General features: G+C 38.8%; 1 protein-coding gene across 1 annotated transcript; it reads right to left on the reverse strand.

Annotated features, from left to right (window-relative positions):
* Positions 1–533: 533 nt before the first annotated feature.
* CDC45 (cell division cycle 45) lies at positions 534–12165 on the reverse strand. The gene is made up of 19 exons (XM_065738694.1): positions 12102–12165; positions 11310–11369; positions 10937–11029; positions 10391–10528; positions 9719–9862; positions 9107–9162; positions 8579–8627; positions 7687–7748; positions 7324–7374; positions 6452–6571; positions 5976–6107; positions 5490–5588; positions 5101–5262; positions 4824–4962; positions 4353–4436; positions 3532–3650; positions 3150–3226; positions 2367–2433; positions 534–968 (listed from the first exon to the last, which is right to left on the reverse strand). The coding sequence occupies exons 1-18, from the start codon at positions 12150–12152 to the stop codon at positions 2369–2371; spliced, it is 1701 nt and encodes a 566-aa protein (XP_065594766.1). The 5' UTR covers positions 12153–12165; the 3' UTR covers positions 534–968; positions 2367–2368.
* Positions 12166–12295: the final 130 nt, after the last annotated feature.

Raw genomic sequence — 12295 nt, forward strand, 5'->3', positions numbered from 1 at the left:
CAGATGCACACCCCAAAACTCAGGAAGCACAGCTCGTGCATTGTCACAGGTTGGCACAAAGATCTGACTGTTCAGATAAAGACAGCGATGAAGAACCACTTCTGTTTGGATAAAAATATACAGTTTAATTCGTTTTCCACTGGCTACATCTAGATCACATTTGGTATTAAATTAACTGGTATTAAAAATCTGTACCAAGTACAATGTCATGATATATAACCTTTAAATATTCATTATAATACACTGGAAATATTGAGGTCACACAGAATTCAAGCAAACAGTGAAAAGAAGAATTCCAAACATATACATACCCACCCAGTGGACAGCAGGATAAGCCTAAATGCAATAGCACTGCATGCAACTAAAATGAAATGGGACTGTTATGGAACTGAAGGGATCCGTTCTGACAGCACTAACACCAAGGTCCACTCACAGTTACCATAGGGTTTGAGTCTTCCCAGGAGAACTGCTGCCAAGGCCAGTCTCCAAGTGACAATGCAGCATCACAGAGCATGACTGAGAACACTGCTGGCAGTGAAATCCCACAGATTTTACCTGGTACCTGGCACTTTCTTAGTACGTGGATTTTAAATCCCTAAAATCTCAGAACAGCTATTTCAACCAAAGGATAAGACTGCAACCTGACAGCACCAAGCAAGATTTTCATTACAAGTTTTCAAGAAGTTACTTTAAAAATGATTTTAAAACATTCAAGACAGTTTTAAAAGGAGATTTAAATATGGAACTTCTTTAAAACCTATTTTTGTCATTACCCCACAGCTAGATATCAAAGGAGCACGTCTACCAATAAAAGCAGGTTTGACAAACAGAAATGCCATTTACAAATTCTCCTATTTGAGGCACTTTGCCTCGACAAGGATGGGGTCTTTACAGAGAAGCAGTGTCCAATATCTGTGTGCTCAGGTTGGAAATCCTTCAGTCTCTTAACACAAACCAGAAGTCCAGACCTGTATTGGAACATTTTGGATAAAGCAAGATGACTTCATTGCAGCACGATGAGTCTGGAACACCTGAAACAGCTTCAGAGCAGCTGATCCTCAGCTTCCAGCACAAGGAACCAAAAAGCACCACTGTGTAACAAGGGCAGAAGACAATCTGAACCAATCTGTAGTCAAAGCATAAAGAAACAGATAGTCAAAGCAATCCCAGAAGCCATGAATAGCTATGCTATCTAACAACTGCAGTTATTGACTCACTTAACTTCTGAGCAAACAGAAAGAAATTAGTGTAATACCCAACAGGTTAATATCCATTTGGGTAGGCCTGTGAACGTACATTCACAGACTCCCATCCAAGGAGAGATGAGGTGCTAAAGGATTTAATTTAGTAGTTGGGTAGAGATAGTGATAGGAGGATGGTTGGACTAGATGATCTTATAGGTCTTTTCCAACCTTATGAACTTATGAACTTATAAGGCTTTGTCTTACTCCCCTGCTTCTGTACATAGAGTGTAAAGATAATGTGGAATTAATTCACGTGTGAATACTGAAGATCAAGTCTGTACCAAGGTATGAAGGAGTCAGGAGGTACCTCAGATAGATTTAGACAATCTTACAGACCGTTCAGAACAAATGGTACAGTTTAGAGTTTAGCTGCTTCTCTGGGAGAAAGCAAACTCCCACCCACTGCTGTAAAATAAGCACAGCCCAGTGAAAAAAGCTCATAACTAAAAACCAGTAAGCACTTGAAACAGTTACAAATTCCACAGTCTCATCAAGTGCACGGTAAAACTGTCCTAAAATAGCTCTAAAACCGACTCTGAACAAGTGTGAGGCAAAATGTCACAGTCCCAAATAAAATCTTAAATTAAATTCTTATCTTTATTCCAGATAAAAACTACAAACTGACATAAAGTACAACTTGAACATTGTAAACAACAGCAAACAAACCCAACAAAAAAAGCCCAAAACATACAGCAAAGAGTTTGAACTTTAGAGCCAAGAATGGCACGCCTGTGACCAAGATTCTGTCCTGAGCTCAAGCAAGTTATCAAAACTGAAAAGAAAGAAAGTCAATAATGGACTGCCAATCACAATTAATTAATACCTCCATTTCCTTCCACAACATAAACAGCTGCTCCTTTTACAAATGAAACTGAAAAGCCACAAAAAGCTGCAGTAATGAAAGGCTCAGCAATGATGAAATTTAAAAGTCACAAAAGAAAAAAAAATTTCATACTGCCAATGTTGTTCCCCAAAAGAAAAATAATCCCCTTTGTAAGAAACCCTTACCTTCAGTATTTATCATCACTGGAAACTGCTGCATTTTGCTAGAACATTCTACAGATAATATGTCAATGTCATTTGCAATACGTTTCTGAATGAATTCATTTTACATTGTCTTACCATTAGGACAAGAGAGAAATGAGTGCATCCAGAAATTTGCTCCTGTCTTCTGTTTTCAATTCAATTACTAAAATATGAAATACTCTGTTACAAGACACAAATAACTGAAAGATGTCAGGTGCCATACAAAGAACATTCACTCCCAGTACATATTTATATTCCTAACCAATCTTAAGAAAGAAAGAGGAACTATTTGAGCAAAAAGCAACATGCATTTTTATTCCAGCAAGCTCACACTTCTAGGTGCTCACTACATGATATAGCCACTATGTTTTAAACCTAGGAGAGTTTGTTTTATGTTTGACATGCAAATATAATCAGTGTGTGGAGCTAAAAACTGCCTCCTTTATAAGCACACACAAAGCAAGGAAAATCTCACTGCATAAATACCTTGTTTTTCAAAGAGCCAATAAAGAATAAACCTTGTAACTTCAATACCACTCCTGGCTTGGCTACCAAGTACAAAAACCCTCACAGATATCCTCATAGATCATAAATGAAGTGTATATATGAAAATCATTACTCTGTGCAAACTAATTACTATGTCAAAAGGAAAACCAACCCTCTGCTACATAGTAGAAAAAGAGATCAGCAAACTAAGATGTAGTTTGTATTTATACTGGACTCAGGAACAGTGTTACCAGATACACACACTCGACATTTGCATCTAAGACATACAGAAATTAGTAAATTCATTATGCTCTATGGAGCCTGTGTGAACACTGACCCCTAAAGGAAGACATGGTGAATGAATTCAGTGAAATAAAAGATGTCAGTACTCACTTGACATGTCAAAATGGTTGTGTAAAGTCCTAGAATTGGTACTATCAGCAGCTTTCTCAAATGCTCTTCCAAAAAAGCTACAAAGATGAAATACAAAGTTAGTCACATACCAGAAGCTACCATCTACAAAGAGACAAAGCCCTCTTTTAAGCCAAATACATAAATAGTTATGATGGAGGAAAAAAATGCACGAGTAAGCTGAAGAACATGTATATCCTCTCTCAAAGTACCTCATGGATACCACAAGCAAAAGCATCTTTTCGAGAAGGACGCGGGACAAGTCAGTGTGTGCAGTGTTAGGTACAGGGAAGGTTCAGTTGTTTCAGAGATGGGAAAAGTCTACAGATACTTTTAGTAAGAACTTTTAAACAACAAAACTTACTTCTTTTTATCTGAGCTTTCTGTCTCTGGAGGAATGCCCACCATGATCACAGTTCCCTGTTGAACATCCATTGGTGCAGCCATTACCAGTGGCAGTAATTTACAGCGCTTGCTTTTTGTCTGCAAATCAGAAAGGTTCTTTGCTAGACAAAACTTAGTCAACAATTTAGTTCCAGCTCAACATATAACATTATGTATATTCACCTAAGGATACATCAGTAATGCAGCTCAACAGAAATTAAGAGATTATGTAAGGCAACTGCCTTCTTTCTTTGTTACAGAAGTCTGTTTAAGGACCAGCATCTGCCTGAACTCACTTTGAAAATAGACCAGGATGAGCTACAAGAAATTCCCTAGAGAAATAGTTAGAGAGTTCTCCATATTAAAACCTCATTAAAAACAAAACCAACAACAACAACAACAAAAAAACTGAATTATGCCACTAATAGTTCATAATGCAAATGCACTTTAATTGCATTTAAATTAATTGTCAAGACTTTTATTCATAAAAACACAGAAACCTTTGGGTAACCATCATTACTGCAGTGCTGCTATTTTTGTTGTACGTGTGTGCCAGTTTAACTTTGGAAAGCACATATTTTGTAACACAGCGTTTCAGAATGTACAAAATGACACAAAGATTTTAGATTTCAAATATTGAGTAATGAAAGCTCTTCCTAATGCCAGGAAGTTTCCCAGGAACAGAATCCATAAAGGTGCTAAAATTATCCAATCATCAGAAAAACTTGTAAGATTGCATGAAAACATTTCAGTCATTAACTGTTATGGCAAAAGTTACATTAAACTTTCTGATTTACTTACGGAGCAAACAAAGGATTTGAGCAAGTATTTACTAAGCAGGCACAGAGATACTGGTTTAGAAAACAGCTTCACATCTGGCATACCCTAGGAAAACAAGAATTACTGGATTATTTCAATTACAACAGAAGACAATTGTTCCATTTATTGATTTAAATTTTGATATGTACTGACAGAGATAAAAGTTTTGTGCTGTTCAAAGAACAATAAGAAAAACCACTACAGTAAAGGAGTTTGACATCACCCACCTTACTTGGTGACCAAGCTTTTGAGAAAACTGATTAATTCTTTGTGAATTACAGAGTAGATGTCATACAGACCCATCAGAGGGCAGTACAGTGTAGACAGATACTTTCTGACTTTCTGTTGGCATCATTATTACTGAGGCAAACAGTTAGAAGAACAGTCCTATTCAAATCAGACAAAGACAGATATGACATAGAATATGAGATGGCAGAAAAACAGAATTCTGACCTCCATGAGGGAGCAATAAAGAAAAGGCCCTTGGGAAATTACAAGGTTGGTGCAAATGCAGCTGGCTACTGTCTGCTGAATGGCACGTAACTGCTTTTTGGCTAGGTCCAGTCCTTGGTGCAGTTTGTCCAAGTTACCCCTGCAAAAGACAGAAGAAAAACAAATGTTTTTATACAAAAATAGAAAGCTTTTCCACACACAAGTGGGACATTTCCAAACGCTATCCCCATGGATGTTTTCTTCATTAAAATTGCAAAAGAACACAAATGTTTTGTACCTGGAGAGACTGTCCAAAGCCTTAATGAAATTAGTTGTTTCAGGTCCTTCTTTCTCTATGCTCTCCATGAGAGAAGCTGTGGCATAAACTATATCACTTGCTAAGAACTTGTTCTTAAAGCCAAAGTGAATGCTGAAGGTCTGAACTCTTAAATCTTTCATTCTGTAAAATGAGACAAAATCGTCAATATTTTCAGCTGGTCAGTGTTAATTACATTATCTCTCTTAATGTTAAGAACATGAGATTAATCTCATTCTAACATTTGCAAAGAGGCTAATATTTTATCAATAGAAATTCCACATTTTTTAAAAAAGTGATACTACATCCACTTCATATAAAAACATCTGAATTTAACTGAAAAATACTTTCAGATATTTAAAACAATTTACCCAAACTTATTTGCAGATTCTTCAATCATTTCCCGAAGATTTTCTTTCAAAGATATGTCCATGGAATTAAACTTCTGCTTCACTTGCTTCAAAGGCAAACTGAAAACAGAAGGAAACATTCCCAATAGTCATCCAGAAGAGACAAATACTCTACCCTTCATTTCATAAGGCATTAGCATCAGGTAGTTTAGCAAGCAAAGTCTGACTAAGCTTATTTTTCCCTAGCCATTGAAGTGCAGTCATAAGAATGCACATTACTTCCAAATCTACTACTTAGTAAAGGCATAGAGCTGAATTATTCTTCATGCAGTAAGGCACAAGTTGCACAGCTCAGCTCAAAAGGACTCCACAGCCGACTCAGAACCATTTATAAAACAACATACTGAATACCCACAAGCTTAAAGATCTTTGCTCCCATCTGAATATTTTTATATAATTTGATGAAAAAATGATCCCTTAATCAAGAACCAAAGCTTTAACACTCACCCCATGTCAGCCAAAAACTCCTGCAGCCGCTTCTGTCCTTGTACAGACCAAAGCTTAAGGTTAGCAGAGGTATATGAAGTATTATAGAGACTTTCATATAGAGACCAGTGCTGATACAGTGCCAGGCGCAGACTGAACAGGAATTACAGAAAATAACTGTAAGCATATACACTGTGTGGAGTTACAGCTACAGAACTCTAGCCAGCAGGTGTCTTCAATTGCCCTTACAGACTGGATGCCTAAACCTTGTAAAAAGGTGTAGGTACACTAACACCACAAGGAAATTCTGACGCCTAACCCAGTCTGCAGTTAAGCTGAAGCAGGGAACGTGAGATACGGTAACAGACTCATGTTGAACAAACCATCCAAATGTTCTTTGTTTCTAATTCTGTTCTCAGATCTTTTATCCTTGATATAAACTCAGCTTGGGTGGATCAAGAAGGCAGCTGGGTTTGGCACATTCGAGGTAAGGATACTCGTACTCAAACGCTATCCGCATGCAGTCAACTGACAGGGAGTGCTCCTCGTCCTCGTTGCGGTGGTTGTGGCGAGACACGTGGCGCTGCAGAACGCCAACGTCAGTCACGTACTTCATGCTTAAAAGAGACATTTGGCTGTTTATACTTATTTGTTTTTACTTATGTTTGAACAGGAGAGCATAAAGCACTTCCTACCGACTACACGCTCATCAGTAAGCAGCACAGAGAACAGCGGGCACATCTCAGATAAACAGAAAAGCCACTTGTTAAAGAGCAGCCTTTCAACGCCCAGCTGTACACCAGGCAATAAGCTGAAACAAAACCAACCCAGAGACACAGGCAGGCCGAGCACGGGGTCGGATACTTACTACACCTAGCGTGTCAGAGAGATCAGTATTAGTAAAAATAGAATATCAGAATTCAGGCTACATGTGTACTACGGGAATTCTGATGGTATCTGCTAGGAGATAAGAAACAGGTTGGGAAAGGAAAAGCATTGGAACTTGTCAAGAGAAACAGGAAAGGAAGCAGGAGTATGCAGAACATACAGATTTTTCCCCTTAAAAAAACAGTATCAGGCATATTTATATAAGCTACAGGTGAACACCATTTCTTCCAAGACTAGAAGTTACTGTTCACAATACTACAAAAGCCAAATGAGTTTAAAAACTCTAAATAGTAGAAAAAGAAAACAGTTTCTCTGAAGTATATTCCCGTTTTTATAAGGCATAAGATCACCTTTTTAATCATTAAAATATTTAATGTCATTTTTTAATAGTTGTGTAACATTAAATTCCCACATTTCATGGTCTTTATTAATTGCTACTAGTTGCTCCATAAACAAACAAACAGGAAAAAAGCTTTCTTACTGAGTAATTTTATCTTGGACCCACTGATCTGTCAGGCCAACAATAGCCCACCTGAAATTGGGGAAAATACAGAAAAAAAAAGTTAAAAAATAATCCTGGAAGGTATGTTATATTTAAATATCTAAGTATGTAACAGAACAAGTCAGAAACACTATTCACCAGATGTGCATAGAAGTTAGTAACAAAGTCAGATGCTGTTACTTTTAGTCAGTTTATGCAGCTGGGTCCTCCTAACTAAGACAGTCATTCACGTAGCCATTAAACTGGTATCTCACACTGAGCTCACAGTTCTGGAAAATCTTGCCTCTTTTTACTGTGGAATTAATTTTCAGCCTTTACAAGAAATTGGTAACAGAAACATACCACAACATGTCGTTCAAGTCTTTAGACATTATCCATGCCAGATCAAACATCACCATCGCAGACTATATGAAAGAAAAGGAGAGGGTAAACAACACAAAGCTCTGACTCTGTTAAGCAAACTGAAAACTTAAATTTGCCAGTTCAAGCTCTAGAAGTGACACAAGTGTGACAATCTACCAGCATCTCACTTCAAAATACTAGGTAAACAGAAGAGTTTTGTATAAAGCTCTGCAGATCTGCACCTTACGTATTTACAAAGCTGCACTTAAAATAAAAAAGGCAAAAGGCTAAAAGACAGAAGGAGCAGTTCGGAGTCTCATTTGTAACACCTGAAATTCTGACACGTTCAGAACTTAAAAAGGCAAACAGGCTCCCCATATCTTTAAGTCTTTTCACAGAAGTATTATTGAGCTTAGAGGTACTTTTACCAAAATCTAAAAAGAAAAAAAAAAAAAGAAATTCCACCATTAATTTTGCTATTCTAGCATTAAAGATATCAAACAACAAATAAGTTAATAGTTCTCTTTCAACTTTTCTCTCCCACTGTTAACACTGTGTCACACTATGTGTCATACCATATGTACACTGCAGTACACTGTATGTATTACACTGTTACTGTGCAGTTGGCTGTTACCTTCCCTGTCTACTGGTATGTTTCTGGGACAGCTCTAATTCATTGACAGGAAAAGCAGATAATACAGCCAGAAAACATGACACTGCTAAAGTCAAACTACTTGTTTATACATTGTGCCTTACCACAAATAAAAAAGACAACAATGGAAATAACTAATAAGGCGTTGCAAGTTGTGTTAAATAAAGGTGATTGGATAATATCCAGCTTCAGAATCACGTTGGACCCTTGCAACTTCATGGAGAATGAGCTGATACTTACTGAGGTCCCGTGGTATTCATATTGCTCATAATCAAATAGAATTTCACGCCTAAAAGAAGAAAAAATAAATCCGACTAAGTGGAAAACTACACTTCTCATCCAACTCAAAATAGAAACCTGGAGCTGTGAAATAATTTAATTTCATTTTAGCAATGAGAAAAAAATACAAATTTGGAAAAAAATAACCTTAGGTCCTTGATTCCTCACAATCTATTCATTTGTTCCTGATCATTCCATTTAAAAATACTAGGATTATACAGAAGGAGGTACAAATTTCATCCTAAGATAGACAAGCTGATAGTGCTACTTAACAGTGAAGCTCTGCACCTTTTGCTGTTCTTATTTATAAAAGATTATTGACAATTATTATCCATATAAACTTTTTAGTTTTTTATAGATATATATAGTAAATGTCTTCCCAGTTCCAAAAAAGTTAAAACTAAAGCATATTGCAAACGAAGTATCACAGTATCAACATCTACAAAGAAAAGACACACACACACAAGTCCAAAGAAACCTGAAGCTCACCTGCGTGCCTCCCATTCCCGCCTCTGTCGCCTTTTCATTGTCCTCTCTATTACTTCCTGCAAATTAATTTGGACATTAAAACGCTGAAAAACCCACTCCAGTAAGTTAGCACTTATGCAGTTACTGAAACGACTAAATCTTCATTAAAAGAGGAACTATTTCTATTGATGACATTTAATGGGAAGGATTGTCACAGAACACAGAATTTTGTCTGTCTTCGGGGCAGTAAACTATTTCTAAATTGTTTGTGAGCTTCTATCTCTCAAGCAATTATTTCACAATATATATGGAACATAGTTTATATACAAATTGGTGGTTTTGCTGAACTCAAAAGCCCAGAGCACAAAACCAGAGATGGATGTCCTCTGATAAGCATGAGGGCAGCATTACATGGAGAATCAGTTTTAAGTTCAAAATGTATTTTGATGAGCAGAAAATATTTCAGAGCAGCTGAAATAAACAATCTGTGCAAGTGGAACTCTAGTTATAGCAGATTACTCATACACTTAATTTTCTACCATTAATATGTTACTGCCATTAGTTAGCCCACAGTAAGCACATGGAATGGCTGTTTTATTTTCCCTTTTAGGAAATGAAGCATCAGAATCAAACCTCTTCAAAACGCCTACGCTTATCTGAAGGCTCCGACCCATCACTTTCATTCTCTGAGTTCTCTTCTTCATCCTCTTCATCTCTGAAGATATCATCGTAAGCAGGAACATCAAGATCATCATCTTGTTTAACTAACAGCTTAATCTAGCAAGAATAAAAGCATATGTCTCAGCAAAGCACCATTTCAAACGACAAACGAGAAAGCTCCAGATACTTAAAAAGAGAAACCAAAAATTCATTTTGGCTGTTATCCATTCCTTGTATTAAAAAGCAGTACTCCTGCTTTTACAAAGACCATGCTTATCCATCCAGTGTAAGAGTGGGAACTGCATTCTTCTCCAACAGTAAAATCAAAGAACACTGCCTGAAAGAGTTATCTGTGGCTGTTAGGCACTGTAGGATGTTTATCTTCTAATCTGTACCAGTCTGAGTTGTAGAAATAGAACTGTGCAGGTGCTTACTGCTGACAGCTATCACACCACTAGCAGTATAAGTTTTTATAATTCAATCAGTAGTTTTCCTGATCTCACAACATCAAAGGATATCTGCATCAGTAACGTTCCTCTCCTGACTGCTAATAGCTCAGGAAAACATTAGAGCACTAAGGCACCCAGCACCACACAGGACACGTGAGGTTGTTACTATGCAAGCTCTAAGGAAAGCTCTGCTCACCTGCGCCTCATTGTAAACGTTCACTACGTTGATGGGTCTGTGGCTATCACACACAAAAAAGAAAGTGTCTTCTTCAGGCTGCAAGATCTCCAAAAGGTCAACGTTGGCACCACAGTTAATAAAAACAAAATATTTGAACTGCAAACAAAAACAAAACAAATGTTTCTCATTTTAATTAGCGCGAAACACCTAAGACTGAAAACCCCTATTTAAAACCCCCAGAGCATTCACCACTGCCAGCAGCAACATTTACTTCCTGGCATTAGATGACCCAAAGGAGGAAGACAATGTGTAAGACAGCAGACCATATTTATATTAGGACATTGGACATCCAATACCACCACCTTGCACATCCCACATCAATCAGAAATGAGCTGACACAAATAATAATAAGAAGACCTTGACAAATTTGGAAGCAGTATATTAAAACATAGCCACTGTGTTGAGGTAAAAAATAGTGGAATTGCATTAAGAGCTGACGTTTTAAATTGAGGAAAAGATAGAAATTCATGTCTACACACAATGAGCTGCAACTTTTCTTTTTACCTGGTCTTTATGCTCAAGAAAGGCAGTTTCTAGTTCTTGCCATCCAGACACAGGGACTAGTGTATACTGCACGTGATCACATTGAAATAAAGCCTGAAATGAAGCAAACAGCTGTCAGCTATGGTGGGAACAATCTCTACAATACTGCATTGTGCTGTAATTCTATGTCATACAAATTTGTATCTTGAAGACATTCAAAATGACAACTCGACATCGACTCTGGGAGTATGGCTTACTGAGTGTCCATATTACGATTCATAGAGAAAACATTTCACAACATCAGTTTAAACTTTTACCCTTTCCTGAGTTCAAACCTCTTAAAAGAACCCTAGTGATTTTTTGGTGTTAGCCTACAGTGGTAACAAACTCTTACCTGAAGTATTTTACATGCACATAAGGCATCAACGTCTGAAGCCACAAGAAGAAGAACTCGCTGCAAAATAATAGAGTAACAGCTTTAATACATTAACAAATGGGCCAAATCCAGTGAGCTGGTATATGAAATGTGTGGCTGTAGGATGAGAAATGGCAGAGATGACTATAAGCATGGAACAGGATCAGATCTATACAGCCACTGCAACAAAAGAAACGATTTGGATACCAGTAAATGCCAACAAAGAGCATCCCCGTTTTAAAGTGCTGAAATCACATCCAAAAAGCGCTGTGGCTCTGTGGGCACAGTTACCCCCACTCCTGCGTGCAGCATGCCATGCCATGCAGGGTCAGAGCCGGCCAGCCCCTCGTCTCAGACAGACACGGTCCTCAGCTGCGATGTGGGACAGCGTCGAGCAAACAAAGCCTGCAGAAAAGCGGGACCGAGGCAACTGCTGACACGGCCTCGATCCGGAGCAGCTTATCTTTTGCTTTGATTTTGTCTGAGGGCTCTTTCTCAGCGCTTTCCTTCGCACAGACTGTAGTAGTTCCACGAGTATAACACAAAGGAGCGCCCAAGAAAAGCTTTACCGCTTCGGGACACGGAGCAAAACGAAGCGAACAGGAAAGCGGCGGCAGGGCCCGGTTAAACACGAGATCGCCAGAGGTGTGGCAGAAGGGTGAGCGCGGCCCGGGGCCCCACACCCCGCGGCGGCGGACACAGCCCGCGATTCCCCCCGCGGCCTCGACCGAGCCGGGCGTTCCGCGAGGCGGGCCCGGGCTGCGCCCGCACCTGGCTGACGATCACGTCGTAGAAGTCCCGGCGGCAGTCGGTGACGAACATGGCGGCAGCGGAGAGAGCGCTGAGGGGAACGGCGGCAGTCGCTCACCGCCCCGACTCGAAGTGGGCGCCAAAGCGGCGCCGCTTCCGATTGGCCAATGGAAAAGCGGCTGTCGCCATTTCGCGGCGCGGATTGGGCGAGCTGT

This window comes from Cyrtonyx montezumae, unplaced genomic scaffold, assembly GCF_038088225.1.
Source record: "Cyrtonyx montezumae isolate F1298 unplaced genomic scaffold, pur_monq_1.0 scaffold_23, whole genome shotgun sequence".
Classification (NCBI taxonomy): Eukaryota; Metazoa; Chordata; class Aves; order Galliformes; family Odontophoridae; genus Cyrtonyx; species Cyrtonyx montezumae.